Consider the following 16,342-nt stretch of genomic DNA (forward strand, 5'->3'; position numbering starts at 1 on the left):
CTATTTAGATTAATTTCATTCATTTTTTTTTGTAAATTTTGCGAGCGAATTATTTAAAAAACAGCCATGAGAATAATTAACTTTACAATATATTCAGAAAAATAACCCAAAAAGGCACTATCTTTAAAAAATTTACCTCAAAACTCGGTACTACCATACAAGCAAAATTGCACTAACCAAGCAATTTGACCCACATTAAACTATATAAAATGTTATTTTGCCGCCAAAGCACGTAGCTATTATGTAGCAAGTTTTAGTGGAATTTAGGCTTGGTGCAGATTGCTGAAATTAGCCGACTTCACAAAAAGGTAGGGTTACATTTTTGTAAATATTTTGATTGGTGTATGTACTTGGAACTAACTTAGTTTTCCTATAAATGTTTCGGTAAATTATTTACGTAAATATTTCAGTGCTTTATTAGGAATTAACTTAGTTTTCAGTAAAATATAACAGTGGGAATGGAACGTACGGACTTTTGTACGTTCAAAATTATATATCTAGCTATATATTATGTTATCTCACAAAAAATTTCAATTTAAAAATTGAACCTCACCATTATGTACACCAACATATGACTAATTTGTTATTAGTTTAAGAATGTTGTAAAAACTAAATAGAAATGAATTCATCTATCGAAGATGGATACAATAAATTTATTATCATATGAAAAAAAATATCCCAGTATTCAAAGATATGTTAGTGAATATAAAGCCTTAAACCTAATTAGGTCTACAACCCAACATTACTCACGAGTTTATCAGAAATGGACATTGTATGGAAATTTTCAGCCAACAATTTCTCTTCCCCAAATATAATTTACGATATAACATTTTATAGAGCTATGCTTTCTCGACATCATCTATTATTCGACAATTTCATTTCCGGCAAAAATAATTGGACGAAATTAATTAATAATAATGAAATATAAATATGCACTACCTACTTTATATAAAGCAGATGATTCCAAATTAAACATTAAAACATTCTTAGACTACATCAAAAACATATGAAATATGTAATTAATAGAAAACAATATTCATATAAAAATAAATCCTTCTTTGTTTAATAATAAAAAAACTTAGTTAATTACAGAAAAATGATAAATTTCGAAAATAAATTTTACTAAACTGCAAAAAAGAATACTCACGTAGGCGTTTGAGATCTATGAAAAAAATAAAAACATCAAAAATCCCTTTTAGGGTAGAGCCTACAAGGGTGTCATTCGATATTTTGTTTACAAGCGCCTAAAAGCATCAGTAATGATCGAAATAATAATTCGGAGGGTGAAAATTGAGCAAAATCAGTATAAAGTAACATAATAACGTTAAATAAGAAAAGGGACAGGTACCTACAAAGAATCTTTTATGTCGATTTTCTTTGATTATTATTATTATATTTTGATCTATATTTTATTACTAAATGTGCCTCGCGGTTTCACCCGTATTGCTCCGCTCCTCTTAGTCTTAGGGTGATGATATATAGCCTATAAGCTTCCTCGATAAATGGGCTTATCTAACACCAAAAGAATTTTTCAAATCGGACCAGTAGTTTCTGAGATTAGCGCGTTATTAAGTATAGATTTTAATAATGTATGGTTGTATGGGAAAAGACTTTTGTGTTTGTTTGCTTGTTATTACTTAAAAGACCACAGGTTACTAAATAGTTATGTATTAGTATAACGTAAAATACACTTCAGGATTCTGAAGTATAAGCAAGTACCTAACTATTTGCTAATATGTGGTGGAAGTCTAAATATTTAGTTCTGACATAATAAATTACAATTATTTTTAATAAATTAAATGTTAGACATTTAATAATGTACTATTGAGTTTAAATTGTTATAGACCTTATAAACTGTAAAATTTTAACAGTACGGTCATGCACAAATGTATAGGTAATAACAACGTTTGACTGTAGGCAGCTAGTACGCGTAAAAGCTGCGTAAATAATATATTTATTAAAGTTATTTATTATACTATAACTCCTATATCTAATATCTAACAAAAAATAATCATATTTCTTGTCCAGAAGCAAATACTACTTACTACATAATATTATTTTTGATAAATAAGAAGGTAGCTGTCAGCACCTAGCTCAAAAACTTTTCTCATATGAACTAAATATTCTAGTTTTTTATTCAAGAAACACTTTTAAAAGTAAAACTTGCAATATTCAAAGGTTATAAATATATAAATGTTCAACAAAGCGCGGTTTTGAAACTTTTTCAATTACAACCCGGCTTACTTGGACTGTGGAAGAAATTAAAATTGTTTACTAAATTCTTGTTTAGTTTTTATGGAGAAAAATATTTTATTGTGGAATATTTCTTTGAATGGCATTTTATTATTGAATTCCATAATATGTTGGAACGTCAGGTAAACTAGAAGAAAGAATCGATATTTCGCAAAAGAAAACCTTAACTGTAATATTATATAAGAGAAAATATATTATTTTTTGTTTGTTGCCATTTACTACAAAAGTTACTCCAATTTTAAGTTTCTCTAATTTACAAAAATAATGTTATTCTAATTTTAAGAATTATTTAAACTTACATTGGAAAACTATTTATCTGTATTATTTAGATACTTGGTGAAGGCCGGGTTTCTAAAAATGAAACAAATTGATTTAGTAACAATTTCTTATAGTTTTCCTGGTCATTGAGACATCCTTTTAAGCATTGTGGTAGATTGTAGAATATCTCTTTGATCAATAATTGTTACATATATAAAATTTTATTAAAAAAGTGATCTAAAGACTAGTTATATAGTTACTAGTTATATAGTTATTAGCATTATCTAATTACTTTTGTTCAACTAAACTGCTATATTTAGTTCTATTTGATAAGGTCTACAGGGTGTCCCAAAAAGTAGTGATATACTGAAGCTGGGAGGTAGAGGACTTAGAGGGCTATCCGAATCACCCCCATGTGTGTTATGCGATTTTTCGTATTTTCGGAGTTATTAAATTTTTTTCAATTTTTCATCTATCGCCGAGTACGATGAGATTTTTATTTATGGTGACGTGAATTATTGCGCTAGATGCTTGATTTTTTTTTGTGTGCTAAGCTGAAAGATAGGCCAATTCAGTATGGTAACATTTACTATCGTTAGATCTTCGAATGGAATAAAAAAAAGAATTAAATGCCAAGAAAGATAAAATTACCCAGTATGTTCATAACTTCAAGGGCCCATAAAAAAATAAAATCACATAAAAAGGTTTTCCATTTGGCTTTTAAAAACTTGCTCTATCGATCAGGTAGCTAACCTAAAAATTTCATTTTATTATTCTGAAGGCTTCAATCGAAAACTTGAAATCTAAATGTGGTAAGTGCAAAATTTTTATTAACATGATGATCATTAAAACCAATAAATAGGTGTTTAATTACCAGAATTTGCCACTACAATGCCACAATTTGGACGAAATAACCCGGAAATTCATAGTAGCAGAAGAAACCATTAAAAATGATAAAAAAGCATTCAGACATTTAAAAGACAACTTTTTACGGTGATGTCGCACTTGCATTGAGCAACAACGGGGCTATTTAAAAAAAATTCTGGTAATTAAACACCTATTTATTGGTTCTAATGACCATCATGTTAATAAAAATTTTGCACTTACCACATTTAGATTTCAATTTTTCGATTGAAGCCTTCAGAATAATAAAATGAAATTTTTAGGGTAGCTACCTGATCGATAGAGCAAGTTTTTAAAAGCCAATTGGAAAACCTTTTTTATGTGATTTTATTTTTTTATGGGCCCTTGAAGTTATGAACATACTGGGTAATTTTATCTTTCTTGGCATTTAATTCTTTTTTTTATTCCATTCGAAGATCTAACGATAGTAAATGTTACCATACTGAATTGGCCTATCTTTCAGCTTAGCACACAAAAAAAGATCAAGCATCTAGCGCAATAATTCACGTCACCATAAATAAAAATCTCAGCGTACTCGGCGATAGATGAAAAATTGAAAAAAATGTAATAACTCCGAAAATACGAAAAATCGCATAACACACATGGGGGTGATTCGGATAGCCCTCTTGGTCCTCTATCTCCCAGCTTCCGTTCATCACTACTTTTTGGGACACCCTGTATAATAAACTAATTGCGGTCAAAACCCGCCAGACGTTTGTGAAATATGAACTATTACTAGCTCATACTTTGAATTTTGGCTCTTGGCCCAAATTAGATTATTGAGACAAAGGCTTATTATTTATTACTAAGGTCTCAAAGGTATGTAAAAACCTTATTAACATTGTACAAATGATTGCGTTTGATTTTACATTTGTGTAATTATTTTATACAAATTTAGCAAGCATCATTACTTTATGATTCACAACAGTTTTTGTATATATCTTATATTTTTATTTTTAACTAATATAAGTAATAAGCAATAGTAATTAGTATCTTATTGTTATTCATTAACTAACACGATTTTCTACCTTACTAACATTTTTAATATCTACACTTATAATAGGTATCTAACGTAACTACGTCATAATATATTAACCAACTTATTACATCAATTTAAAATGTACTTAAACAATAGCAAACACTTTTACACTACAAACACAAACAATTTACCACAATCACTTTTTCACCAAAATCGCCACTAAACAACCGTCCCTCGAGAAGTCTCTAAAATAAACATAAACAAAAAACTACAAAGAATTCGCACCAAAGATCGCGTAATTCCATACATCCCTCGAGTAATATTTACGGCAAATACTCGTAACTTTTGTTCCACGAAAATATTTCCTGTCGTTACGTTTTTGTTTGTTCGCTCTTTGTTCCAACGTCTGAAACAATATTACACTCGGAGTGAATTCTCTTTAACATTGTGGTTGCAATTTTTCGCTTAAATGTGGTTTAAACTTTAAAGGTACTTTTGTAGTTAAAAATATTTCGGAACTTTCTAGAACTGACTATACAAGTGATTGGTGTATATTGTTTCTATATATAATATCATTGGGTGTATATAATATGCTTTAAATTAACGATCCTAAGAACTTAGAAGCTTCACGATTCGTAAAATATTATGTTTTTGTGTTGCCGTTCTTCTATGTAAATACATATATTACATTTTACATATTATGCTGAAGTTATAAAGCTGAAAGATCAGTTTAACGCGCTAATCCATATACGTATATGATAGAGGAAGACTCTATAATCTATATAATGCCTATTATATCGCTACATAGTATAAAACAAAGGCACTTTCTCTGTCCCTTTGTATTCTTAAATCTTTAAAACTACGCAACAGATTTTGATGCGGTTTTTTTTAATAGATATACCTAGGAAGGTTTTAGTATATAATTTATTAGGTTTTAGACAAAGGGGGCGAAGCCGCGGGCGGAAAGCTAGTATTTTTATAATACTTGCGTGTCACGGAAGTTTATTCCTAGTGATTATAAATGTGTTACCGAAAAGATTTTACCTTCATTTCTACACCAAATAAACTATTCTAAACACGTCCTTATAACCGATTCCACCTAAATACTATTTACCAAGTCACAATCAATCTTAACCCGTCTCATTCGTATCGGTAAGCGAGATAAAAAGGTTTTATTTCTTACGAGATTTTGGTGAAAAATGGCTTACCTTTCGGTAGTTATATAACATGGGTTACTGTCTTTCTGACTTTAAAAGATATTAAGGGTTTTCAATGTAGGTCTTTAATAGTACCTACCTACCTATTGTCAGCTAGATATTGAAGCTGTATATTGAAGTATGATAATAATATTTAAAGTTGTTAAGTCCTACCTTCAAATAACAAAAGTACCTAATAGAAAGCTTGTAGGAATGATTTTTTATTAGATAGACCTATATTTTATTTCAGATTTTTTACAAATGTAGTCTTACACTACATAAATGACTTACGAATTAGGAATTATTCGCATAAAATGCTAAGAAACATTAAAAGATAATAACCACAATGTGTGAATTACCTTGAAAGTACCTAAAAACCGCGGCTTCGCCCGCTTTGTCTAAAACATTATAAATTTTATACTAAAACCTTCCTCTTCAATCACTCTATTTATTAAAATCCTATCCGCATCAAAATCCGTTGCGTAGTTTTAAAGATTTGAGCATACATAGGGACAGAGAAAGCGACATTGTTTTATACTATGTAGTGATTACCATATAACACATATTTCACTTTAATTAAAATTATATTATAACCTGGATGAAGAAGAATTTTAATCGCGTTAAAAAATTCTGAAAACGACCGGGAATCTCATAATTTTCAGCTTTCAATATTTGCCGACGTCATGCTTCCTTTTGGCTTTGATATTTAATTACGTTCCTACTTCTTCTACGTGATATTAAAAAAAGGTATATTAAGAATATTTTTAGCGTAATTTGAGCATTGAGCAACCATGAAAATCAATCAAAATACTTGGTCACTGTATTCGACATTACTTACGAAAACTTTCGTACGGTCAGGAGAAAAGGAAAATAAATTAAAAATTCTTTCAATTTTCTTAATTAATATAATATTTTTTTCTTTTACTTCCAGATTTGTGCAATGCTGCAACCAAAATACAAGCGTCCTTCCGCGGGCATCAGGCACGCAAGCAAACCCAGGTCGAAAAGACTAAGGAGCAGCAGGACAAGGTATATTTATTTACATTAAAAATACTTATAAAAATCATATAATACAGTAAAAATAATATACATAATGGAATTTGGAATGGACCTTATCACTGTGCAGTGATCTCTACCAGGCAACGGTATTATGTATTTCAATATGCCTAAATATATATATACCAGCTCCTCAAAAATTGCTCTTACAGTTACTTACCACTAAGTATATAAAAAAATTTACAACCTATTCTCAACCCCACCGAATTTATTTATAAAATATCATAAAAATTGGTCATACCATAATACCGAGGTAAAGGCAATAACACTGCTTTTTCTCAAACAAAATAAAGTAGTGTCAATATCAATAAAAAATAACTAAACATTTCCACAAAACACGGTCACAAAATTATACCGCTTCATACCAACTTCGGTTAAGTCGTGAAATTCCCTCATAAATATAAAAGAAACGAAAACTTTTTCATTTTCTATAGGTATACCTAACATTCTTTGGTCTCTTTAGTCCATTACCTAAAAATTCGCTCGTAAGATGTTTAAAAGTTTTCTAAATTTGTTTGGAACCAAAGATTGGATAAGGAATATGTAATTAGGTAATTGGCTTGTTGAATAGGCTTCGGAATGTATATTATGTTACACTCAAAGACCGAAATCAATACGTATATGTTATAGTCAAAGTCCGATACACAGTCTCTTCGCGGAAGGACTGGTTTATCCTAGGTTTGGCCAAAGCCATCAGGCAATCCCCGAAATACATTTCAATTTCGCCCTTTGCCTGAAGTATTTTTAGTCAAACCCACGAGCTCCTAACTTTTCAGTCAAACGTCGAAAGTAAATTATTCTGTTTCGGTTTTGGCCTAGTCAATCCTAGAAGCGACTGCAATTCTCGGTCAAACGTTGATCTGAACATGTTTAAACAGGTTCATAATGTCTCTCGCGGACCGCGGTGTTCCGACTAAGAATGGGTCGTCGACGCATTTTTCATCAACGAGACTAGACCGTTAAATGTCGTTCATCAACTAGTCGATCAACTAGTTAGGCGATAGAAGGTCTTCAAGCTCAGGCTGATATTATGAAACAATTATCTGATCAAAAATTTCCGCCAATCGCGATTGGAAAAACTGTAACCTTACCTATTCCCAGCTTTGACAGAGCCAAAGGAGATGCTCGAAATGTTTTGGGTATCATACAAGATAAAACGGATGATGGTTTATACAGAGTAGGCACGAAACACGGGACAATAAACACACTTTTTTCGAGGAATCAAATAAAAGAATGCAAAGAAAAATTTCTTAAGATCGAAGATGTGCCTGACGTTCGGCTGTCTCTTAGAGAAATCAGTGCAAAGGATTCAAAATTTGGTGGCCAAGGCTTTATAAAATGCCACTGCAATAAAAAATGCTCTTCAAAATTATGCAAATGTAAAAGGTCTAATGTATTGTGCAATTCTAAATGTCATAATGCCTCACCATGCCAGAATAAAGATTAATTTTTCATTTTAATTACCTAAGAAATTATTAAAACAATTAACATTAATGCCTCACCATGTCAGAAAAATGATTAATTTGTCACTTTAACTACCTAAGAAATTTTTAAAACAATTAACATTAAAGTTAATGCCTCACCATGTCAGAAAAATCATTAATTTTTCATTTTAATTACTAAAGAAATTATTAAAACAATAAACATCAAAATTTTAAAAATGTTATTTTTTTATACTTAATCTTATACAAACTAACCTCCGTATATTCCAAAGCATTTATTTATTTATTTTATACTTTATTGCACATCGTACAAAAGGCGGGCCTAATGCCACACGGCATTCTCTCAAAGCATCTCAAATATAAAAGTGAAAATCACGTAAGCTGACCAATCAGGTGTCAGAACTGGCAGAGTTAAGCGGTTCTAAGACTTGAAAGCTGCTTAAATGATAAAATGCTTCCAAATATACGAAGATAAGACACTTCATACCTATATCGGAGTTTGACTCGTCAAACCCCGATTTAATAAAATTGTGTTTTGACGTTTGCCTGACCAAATTAGTCTCTCCCAGGTTTGACGAAAATTGTTTAGTCAAAGGCTGAAAATTTACATTTGTTTGGGCTTTGACTAAGTCATTCAGTCTGACCTGAGGATTGACCAGTCCAACCTAGGAGCGCCGGAGCTTCGGAGTTTGCCTATAAACATATATACATAATTATATCGTAAGTATAGTTTTTAAATCCTTGTCGGGTCAGCTGCAAAAACATCCGATCGCGTCAGAGATTCTTTCATAACATTAAACAGACTGCGATTGTTCAAGCATGAATTTTGATAAGCCGCCTCTTACCAACAATGATTGAGGTTTGACCTGTGGGTTTTACCTCTGGGCTAGATTAATTCATGTAGAAAACATGAGGTCAGTTTTAGGTACCTAATACGTCCATATATTTTGACCAGCATAATATGTATGCAAATAAATGTTTTTCTTCTTTAAAATTTGCTCTTTATGTAAGTAGCTCATAAGAAAGATAGCAAAAATGCTTTCTTGCAATATTTCGTTATATATACTGCTTATTTATACGAATATTTTTAATATATTTCAAGTTTTAAATAAGTTAGTACATATTCACCTTTTCGATATCTTAAAAAGTTCGGGCAGCGTTCCCCATTACAAATTTCCCTGCCAATCCCTTTTAGTAAGTTTTCGTGAAAAAATTAGATCGTAATATTTTCTAGGTTCTTTTATATAAACATTCACAATTTATACCGTGTATCGATTAAGATGTAAAAACAATATAAACAAGGAGGAAATTAACGAAGAACGAAATTAATAAAAAATACTTTTTCTTTATTATTAATAAAGCATACCTACAAGTAAATATATTAATAATCGATTTGCTAAAAATAATCTATCTAGTCTACGTAGAAATTTCTATCACAGCTTAAGAGCTTCTAAAATTTAAATAAAAACAATACGCATAAAGTTTTTTCAACAAAGAAAAACGGTTTATTTCGGTTACCATAAGCCGGATAGTGGCACCACACACTTCCGTAAGCTCCCGGATTTGTCCCAGTTACTCCATCCGCTATTGATTTTCATCGAGAGATTTATTTTCATTTCAAAGTTATTTTTTTCAAAACGATATATGAATGTGATAAACCTAATGTAATAATAATAAAACTCTTTATTAGCAGGCAGAGCAGACACTACAAATTTATGCAAATAAGATTAACAAATTACTTAAAACTACTTATGTAACAATATAATTATTATTGGCATCGCCATATGGTGGACGTTCCATGTACCTACCCGGACTAAGCGGTTCGATTCCACATTCTTTATCCGGACTAGAACATGCTTCCTGAATCTGTGTTCCCCGACGAGTACAATATATGGGGGTCTTCAAGCGTAGAGTGAACAGGTACCTTCTAGGGAAGCGCGTACCATCTTAGACCACATCTCAGCTTAACATCAGGCGAGATTATGGTCAAGCTCTTCCCTATCGACAATAAAAAAAATGTAGGACGAAGGTGCATGCTAAAAGGATTGCCGCTCAGCATAGAGCTGATTTTTAGAGGCTTTTTCTTTTATGAAACTAAAATATTGTATAGGAAACTATTGCTTTGCTAGTATATTTTCAACAAAAAAGTGAAACCTCTAACGTCAATGAAGTTTGAACCATAAAAAAAAAGTGAAGTCCCATGTCCCCTAGTGGGCATATGCATTATACATCTGTTTCACTGATCGATTTTTTTTAGAGACAAGTAGGTGATCAGCCTTCTGTGTCCTGCCAGACCAAGACATTTTTTTTTCTTCGTCTCCATCGGGAATCGAACCCAGGACCCCTCGGTGTTACGCCCACGCGTCAACCACTGTACCGAGGAGGCGGTCAAGAAAGTTTGAACCATAATCCATACTAATATTATAAATGCGAAAGTAACTCTGTCTGTCTGTCTGTTACTCAATCACGCCTAAACTACTGAACCAATTTTTATGAAATTTGGCATGGAGATATTTTGATACCCGAGAAACGACATAGGCTACTTTTTATCCCGGGAAAATGACGCAATCCCGGAAATCCCACGGGAACGGGAACTATGCAGGTTTTTCTTTGACTGCGCGGGCGAAGCCGCGGGCGGAAAGCTAGTGTAAAATAAAATACTCTATCCAAAAATATCCATAGAATTGCGTGTATACGGAATGTTCACACATATTTATTAACAAAAATAATATACTTCGCAAAAACTAAATGTTATAATATAACACGGAAATAACGTCTGTTAAAGATTTAGTCGACATTCAAAATATAAAACACGAATGTATAAGAAGCCTTTTGAAACCAAACCAGACTAGAAATACCTGAAAATATTTAAATTATGCTTTTATTTAAATGAGGCCACGCGAAGCATAAATTAACCTATAAAAAGCTTCAAAACGGGGTGAAAACAAAAACGATGGAATAATATTTGTTTATGTTTAAACTCTTTAATCTATGGTATGTTTATTCAAGCTGGTAATAAATTATGATATGAGTTATCTCTGGTTTGTTCAGAAGTAATTATGTTATTTTTTGTCTGTATTATTTGTATGTGTTTGTTTATTTTTTGAAATAAAGATATTAACATTGTTTTTAAAGAACTGGAGTAGGGCTAAAGGATCAAAATATATTTAATTATTGTAAACTTATAAGCATGGACGTATAAAAAAAGACGGACGCCATATTACGAACAAACAACGTGAAGCCACCGTAGTAAGCTAGCGATCGTGTAAAGACAATGAACACGCACACACTCTCACCATAGTAAGCTAGTCGGCCGCCATTACGTCGTGAACTACCGACTGATTAACTGCGTCACTGTTTCACAAAAAATATTTAAAATGCCGTCTTGCGTGGTTAAATGGTGTTGCAACAGTACAATTTTAAATAACAAAACACAAGGGATTACATTCCACAGGGAAGCAAGTTATTTCTTTTATGTTTTAATGACAAAATTATTACGGCAAAATTTATAGAAAAAAATACAGCCGCCATTGTCATCAAGACAACTGTTGCCATGGCAACATGGCACACACACATGGATGTTTCGCCGCCATTACTAGGCTTCACTCAATGTTTAGGGGATATACCGTCCGTCTTTTTTTATACGTCCATGCTTATAAGGTTAAAAATATAGTTTTGAGTTTTTTTAAATGATTATTATTTCATTTAATATTGTGTAAAATTGATTAATATTGTTATTAAATTTGCATCAATAGTATCTATAGTCTGTGGAAAGCACTGACTTCAAATGACGTACTTTATAATAGCAAACTCAAATGTGTTTACCCGCCAAAAATTGACATGTCAAACGTCAAAAGTTGATTGTGTTTGGTTCGGAAATTGAACAGAATTGTGATGGTTTAAGCCGTCATTTCGTGTGTATTTATTTTCCGATATGGAGTGGCTTTTTGTATCATTTTTACCGGGACCACCTCCATGAGTGACCGTCTATTTTTAGACGTTGTTCCTGGTAAAATCAATATCGGTTCGGCAAAACATGGCTAAATAACAATCGAGAAACGTTTATTGAATAGGTACCTGCCTCCTCTACGTAGGTATTTTGAGAATGTAACTTCTTTACGTTTTTTTTTCGAGTTTCTTTACAATTTAGACAAAGAGAGCCCATTTGTTTGTTTAATGTAACAAAAAATTTACGACACTAAATCCCCGACATTATTTCAATGTAGGCTATTACTTAAATAGAATAAGTAGTTTCCAAATAAAATTTCTTACATATTCGACATTATTGTTCGATATCTTCAGATTATGAATGTTCCTTAAAAAATAGGCCAATAACTACAATTCAATTTATTTTAATAATTGTATCAATTATAAAAAATATTACATCGTAATAATAATATTTCAATATTAAATAGAATACATTTTGTTATATTTTTAATAATAACTGATCATTCACATCAAGGCATTAAATAAGGACTTTTAGGGGCGATTATCACAGCCCTTATGTTCAATTCCATAAAAAAAACCACAGCCGAGTGTACTAAATTCTTTGTAAAATCAAACGTTACTTCTACCCTAGTTCCTAGGTCACAAAAGATGTCTTTGAGCGAAAGCACAAAAGAAAAAAACAGTGGAACCACAAAATACTACATTCACACTCTCATAACTCATTATAACGAGAGGGCCACAGAGAGGGCTTGTACGAGAACTTTGTTTTTGTGGATTTTAGGGTATGTGAAGTGGGAGGGGGAGGGGGAGTGACAAATATAAGGGGAAACAGACGACCTAATTTACTGTCAAATATTTCATTTCCTGCTTGCGAAAATGGATCAAGTGACGTAGATGTAGAGCTATTGTTTTATCACTGAAACTATGATGAAATAACTATATGAATGGATATCAAAGCCCACCTTTTTTTCAATTATCTACTACAACTTAGTAGGTAATTCTAAAAAATGTGGTATTTTAATGAAACTACTTATGATATACTTTATGAATAGATCGAATCTTTATCTTTATGAAAAACTACAACTAAGTTATTTTAAAGAATGAGGACTGTGATGATGATAATTGATAACTAATTCCTAGGTTTTTATAGAAAATTTCTATTATTATTGCATAATAAAGTTCATTGAAATCATATTACAAAGTACTCGGAAGAAATAAGTTTCAATAATTACACACACTAGAGAGACAAATTTAAATAAATTACATAATATGCAATAAGTACCTATAAGTCTAAACTATATACCTACTTACCGCAAAAAAACAACAGTACTCAATGCTTTCGCATTGGCTAATGGAAAAATAGTGTTCATACTCGTACATTATAATAATTGCACAACTCCATAGGTGCTATAAATTATTTTTCTTCCAACCACTTAGCCATAATTATTGTAATAAATCTTAATCTTAATCTTAATACTATTATAAAGGCGAAAGTTTGTAAGGATATAATATGAATGTATGGATGTATGGATGTTTGTTACTCTTTCACGTAAAAACTACTGAACCGATTACAATGAAATTTAGCACACATATAGAGGGTAACTTGGATTAACACATAGGATAGGTTTTATCCCGGAAATCCCACGGGAACGGGAACTATGCGGGTTTTACCTTTGAAAAAGCGGGCGAAGCCGCGGGCGGAAATCTAGTTATTAATAAATAAGTTATTCTGTGTTACGTGCACATTACAAAGTAGGATTTGATTTACATGATTTTGAATAAATTAATTATTATTATCGAAACAAGTTACATGTTATCTCATTCATCATCATTCTAAAATCTTCTTCTATAGATTAATGTAGACTAGTTTCTAAATTAAGAATTGATTTGATTACGGTTTACGAGATCTTATGTTATATTATTATCTATAGGTACTTAATATTATAAAGCTGAAGAGTTTGTTTTTTGAACGCGCTAATCTCAGGAACTACTGGTCCGACTTGAAAATTTATTTCGGTGTTAGATAGCCCATTTATCGAGGAAGGCTATAGGCTATTTATCATCACGCTAAGACCAACGGGAGCGGAGCAATGCGAGTAAAACCGCGGAACACAGCTAGTAGAAGATATTATAAAATACTCAATTCAGAAACCAGCCCTACACGTAGCGCACATTATGAGTTACAGTCGTCAACTTAATTATAAAGAGCTTCTCGTAGCTCTTTATAATTAAGTTTCTATCCAATAATGTTAACTGAATATTGGCGACCCCTTATTAAACCACTAAAACCGCACGATTAAAAGCATAGTTCGAATTTGTGGTATCATTTTCGACCCACACTAAATATAAATGCTGATGACGTCCCAACAAAACTTTTGTAAAACGGTTTTATCTCTAAATATATAATATTATAATTCACGATAGAGTAAATTTATCTCAAATATTGACTGGGATTAAGTAACTATCTTGTTACAAATTTCACAAAAATTGAAACATTATTTAAATTGCCAAAATTTTTAGAATATATAGGATATCGGCACATACTCATTGGCCAGTGAATTATGTCCTTATTCCTTATAGAAACTGTATCTCCCTGCAGTGTTAGCTAAATAAAATATTGCCAATAAAAATGATGATCACAATGATTTATAATAAAAGTAGACATGCCGTTGACAACGACAATAAAATAAAATTTGTTAGGCTCCAACATAAAATATTCAAACACTTCAAACGCCTTTAAACGTAACATTTTGAAATTCAGGCCACAAAGACCTACGTTTCTAGACTGAGATCTAGACCCAGGCAAGAGCAGAAACGTGACTAGAATTACAAGTTAGGTCAAAAGCCCGCTTGACCGTAGTCTTGTAATATAGTATAGGGAATTGTGACGAAGAATTACAGAGAAAACAAAGGAATGTGCGGTCAGCGGTTTTACAGATTTGTAGTTGTATGGTATCGTTGAGGATTTAAAATTAATGATATAGGAAATATTTACATTAAACTTTAGATTAAATGATTCAGAAATTGAAATTTGTGAAATAATAATTGTGTCATATATATTATATTAGGTACTGTGTGCTATGCGTGCTTACTTTGGTAGACTTCTAAATGATCAATAATTTTGTGAAATAATAATTATTTTTCTATACCTAGTTATATTCTTGCGGAAATTGTGCGTGTTCATTTTTATCAATCGATCAGCCAATTGCCATATACCTTTTTGATTGAATAATTGTAAAATCCTTACAGTTTAATGACAGATTAAAACCAAAAAATATCTAAAACTTCCAAATCTAACAAAACAAATCAACTTGTACAATAATACTAATCTTAACTAAAATTTGGTTCACAGGAGGACGTAGAAAACATCGACCTTACTGACCCTGAGCTGAACAAAGCCGCCACCAAGATCCAGGCATCTTTCCGCGGCCACAAAGTGCGCAAGGACACAACCAACTAATTTAACTACCCCCAAACTTGTCTTTTGTACGTAATACTGAGGATCATTAAGATTTGGAAGATCTTTATTTAGTTTTCTTGTTGTTTTTGGTGTATTTAGAGCGTTAAATGCTCTTTTGAATTTGGTCGAAACAGGACAGTACTATCTTCATTTTAGGTTTATTTTTACATACCTATAGGTATTGTATTTTTGTCAGGATTATATTAAAAGCATTCAAATGTGCTATCTTTTTTATTTTAATTGTAATTCATTATTTCATATTTACTTGTTTACTTTAATGTTGATTTATTAATTTTGTTTCAATTGTTAAACTTAATTTGAAACAATTAATTTAAAGTCCTATTGTTTTGATTTAAATAATTTATTTCTGGTATCTTGATTTAATTTTTCTGATATAGTACTGTACGGTGAATGTAATATTCATATTACAGTCACTCATATATCTATGGTTTGGCTTAAAACTACAGGGTATAATAGTAGTCCTCTTTGTCAGTTAGAGGTTTAACTATTAAATCAATATTCAGCTAAATATAATAGGCGGCACATATCTGAATCAATAAAATGTGGAGGGGATTTCTGCACTTGGTATTATCGCGCCGCCTCCTTCTTACAGTTCAGTGGTTGACGCGTGAGCGTAGAACCTCGGTTCCTGCGTTTGATTTCCGGTGGAGACGAAAAAAAATGTCTCGGTCTGGCAGGTCACAGAAGGCTGACCTAGTTATCCCTAAAAATAATCGATCAGTGAAACAGATGTATGCATAATGCATCTGCCCCTTACCCCACTAGGGGACACGGGACTTTACTACTATGGCACCCCTCATACAAATAGTTGTATGAGGGGTGCCAT

General features: G+C 31.7%; 1 protein-coding gene across 3 annotated transcripts in view; it reads left to right on the top strand.

Moving 5' to 3' along the window:
- igl (IQ calmodulin-binding domain containing protein igloo) overlaps positions 1–15,734 on the top strand; it is a 115,158-nt gene extending 99,424 nt beyond the window's left edge. For 2 of the 3 annotated variants that reach the window (XM_090117136.1, XM_090117135.1), the window contains exons 3-4: positions 6,521–6,618; positions 15,388–15,733. In XM_090117136.1, the coding sequence (XP_089973262.1) occupies positions 6,521–6,618; positions 15,388–15,495 (206 nt within the window). In that variant the 3' untranslated portion in view covers positions 15,496–15,733. Of the gene's footprint in view, positions 1–6,520; positions 6,619–15,387 lie in introns of all 3 variants that reach the window. The other variant, XM_090117134.1, reaches the window with a different exon arrangement.
- Positions 15,735–16,342: the final 608 nt, after the last annotated feature.

Source organism: Colias eurytheme, chromosome 27 (assembly GCF_061535395.1).
Source record: "Colias eurytheme isolate Ceu_HAF_F1 chromosome 27, ilColEury1 Martin Lab GWU primary, whole genome shotgun sequence".
Classification (NCBI taxonomy): Eukaryota; Metazoa; Arthropoda; class Insecta; order Lepidoptera; family Pieridae; genus Colias; species Colias eurytheme.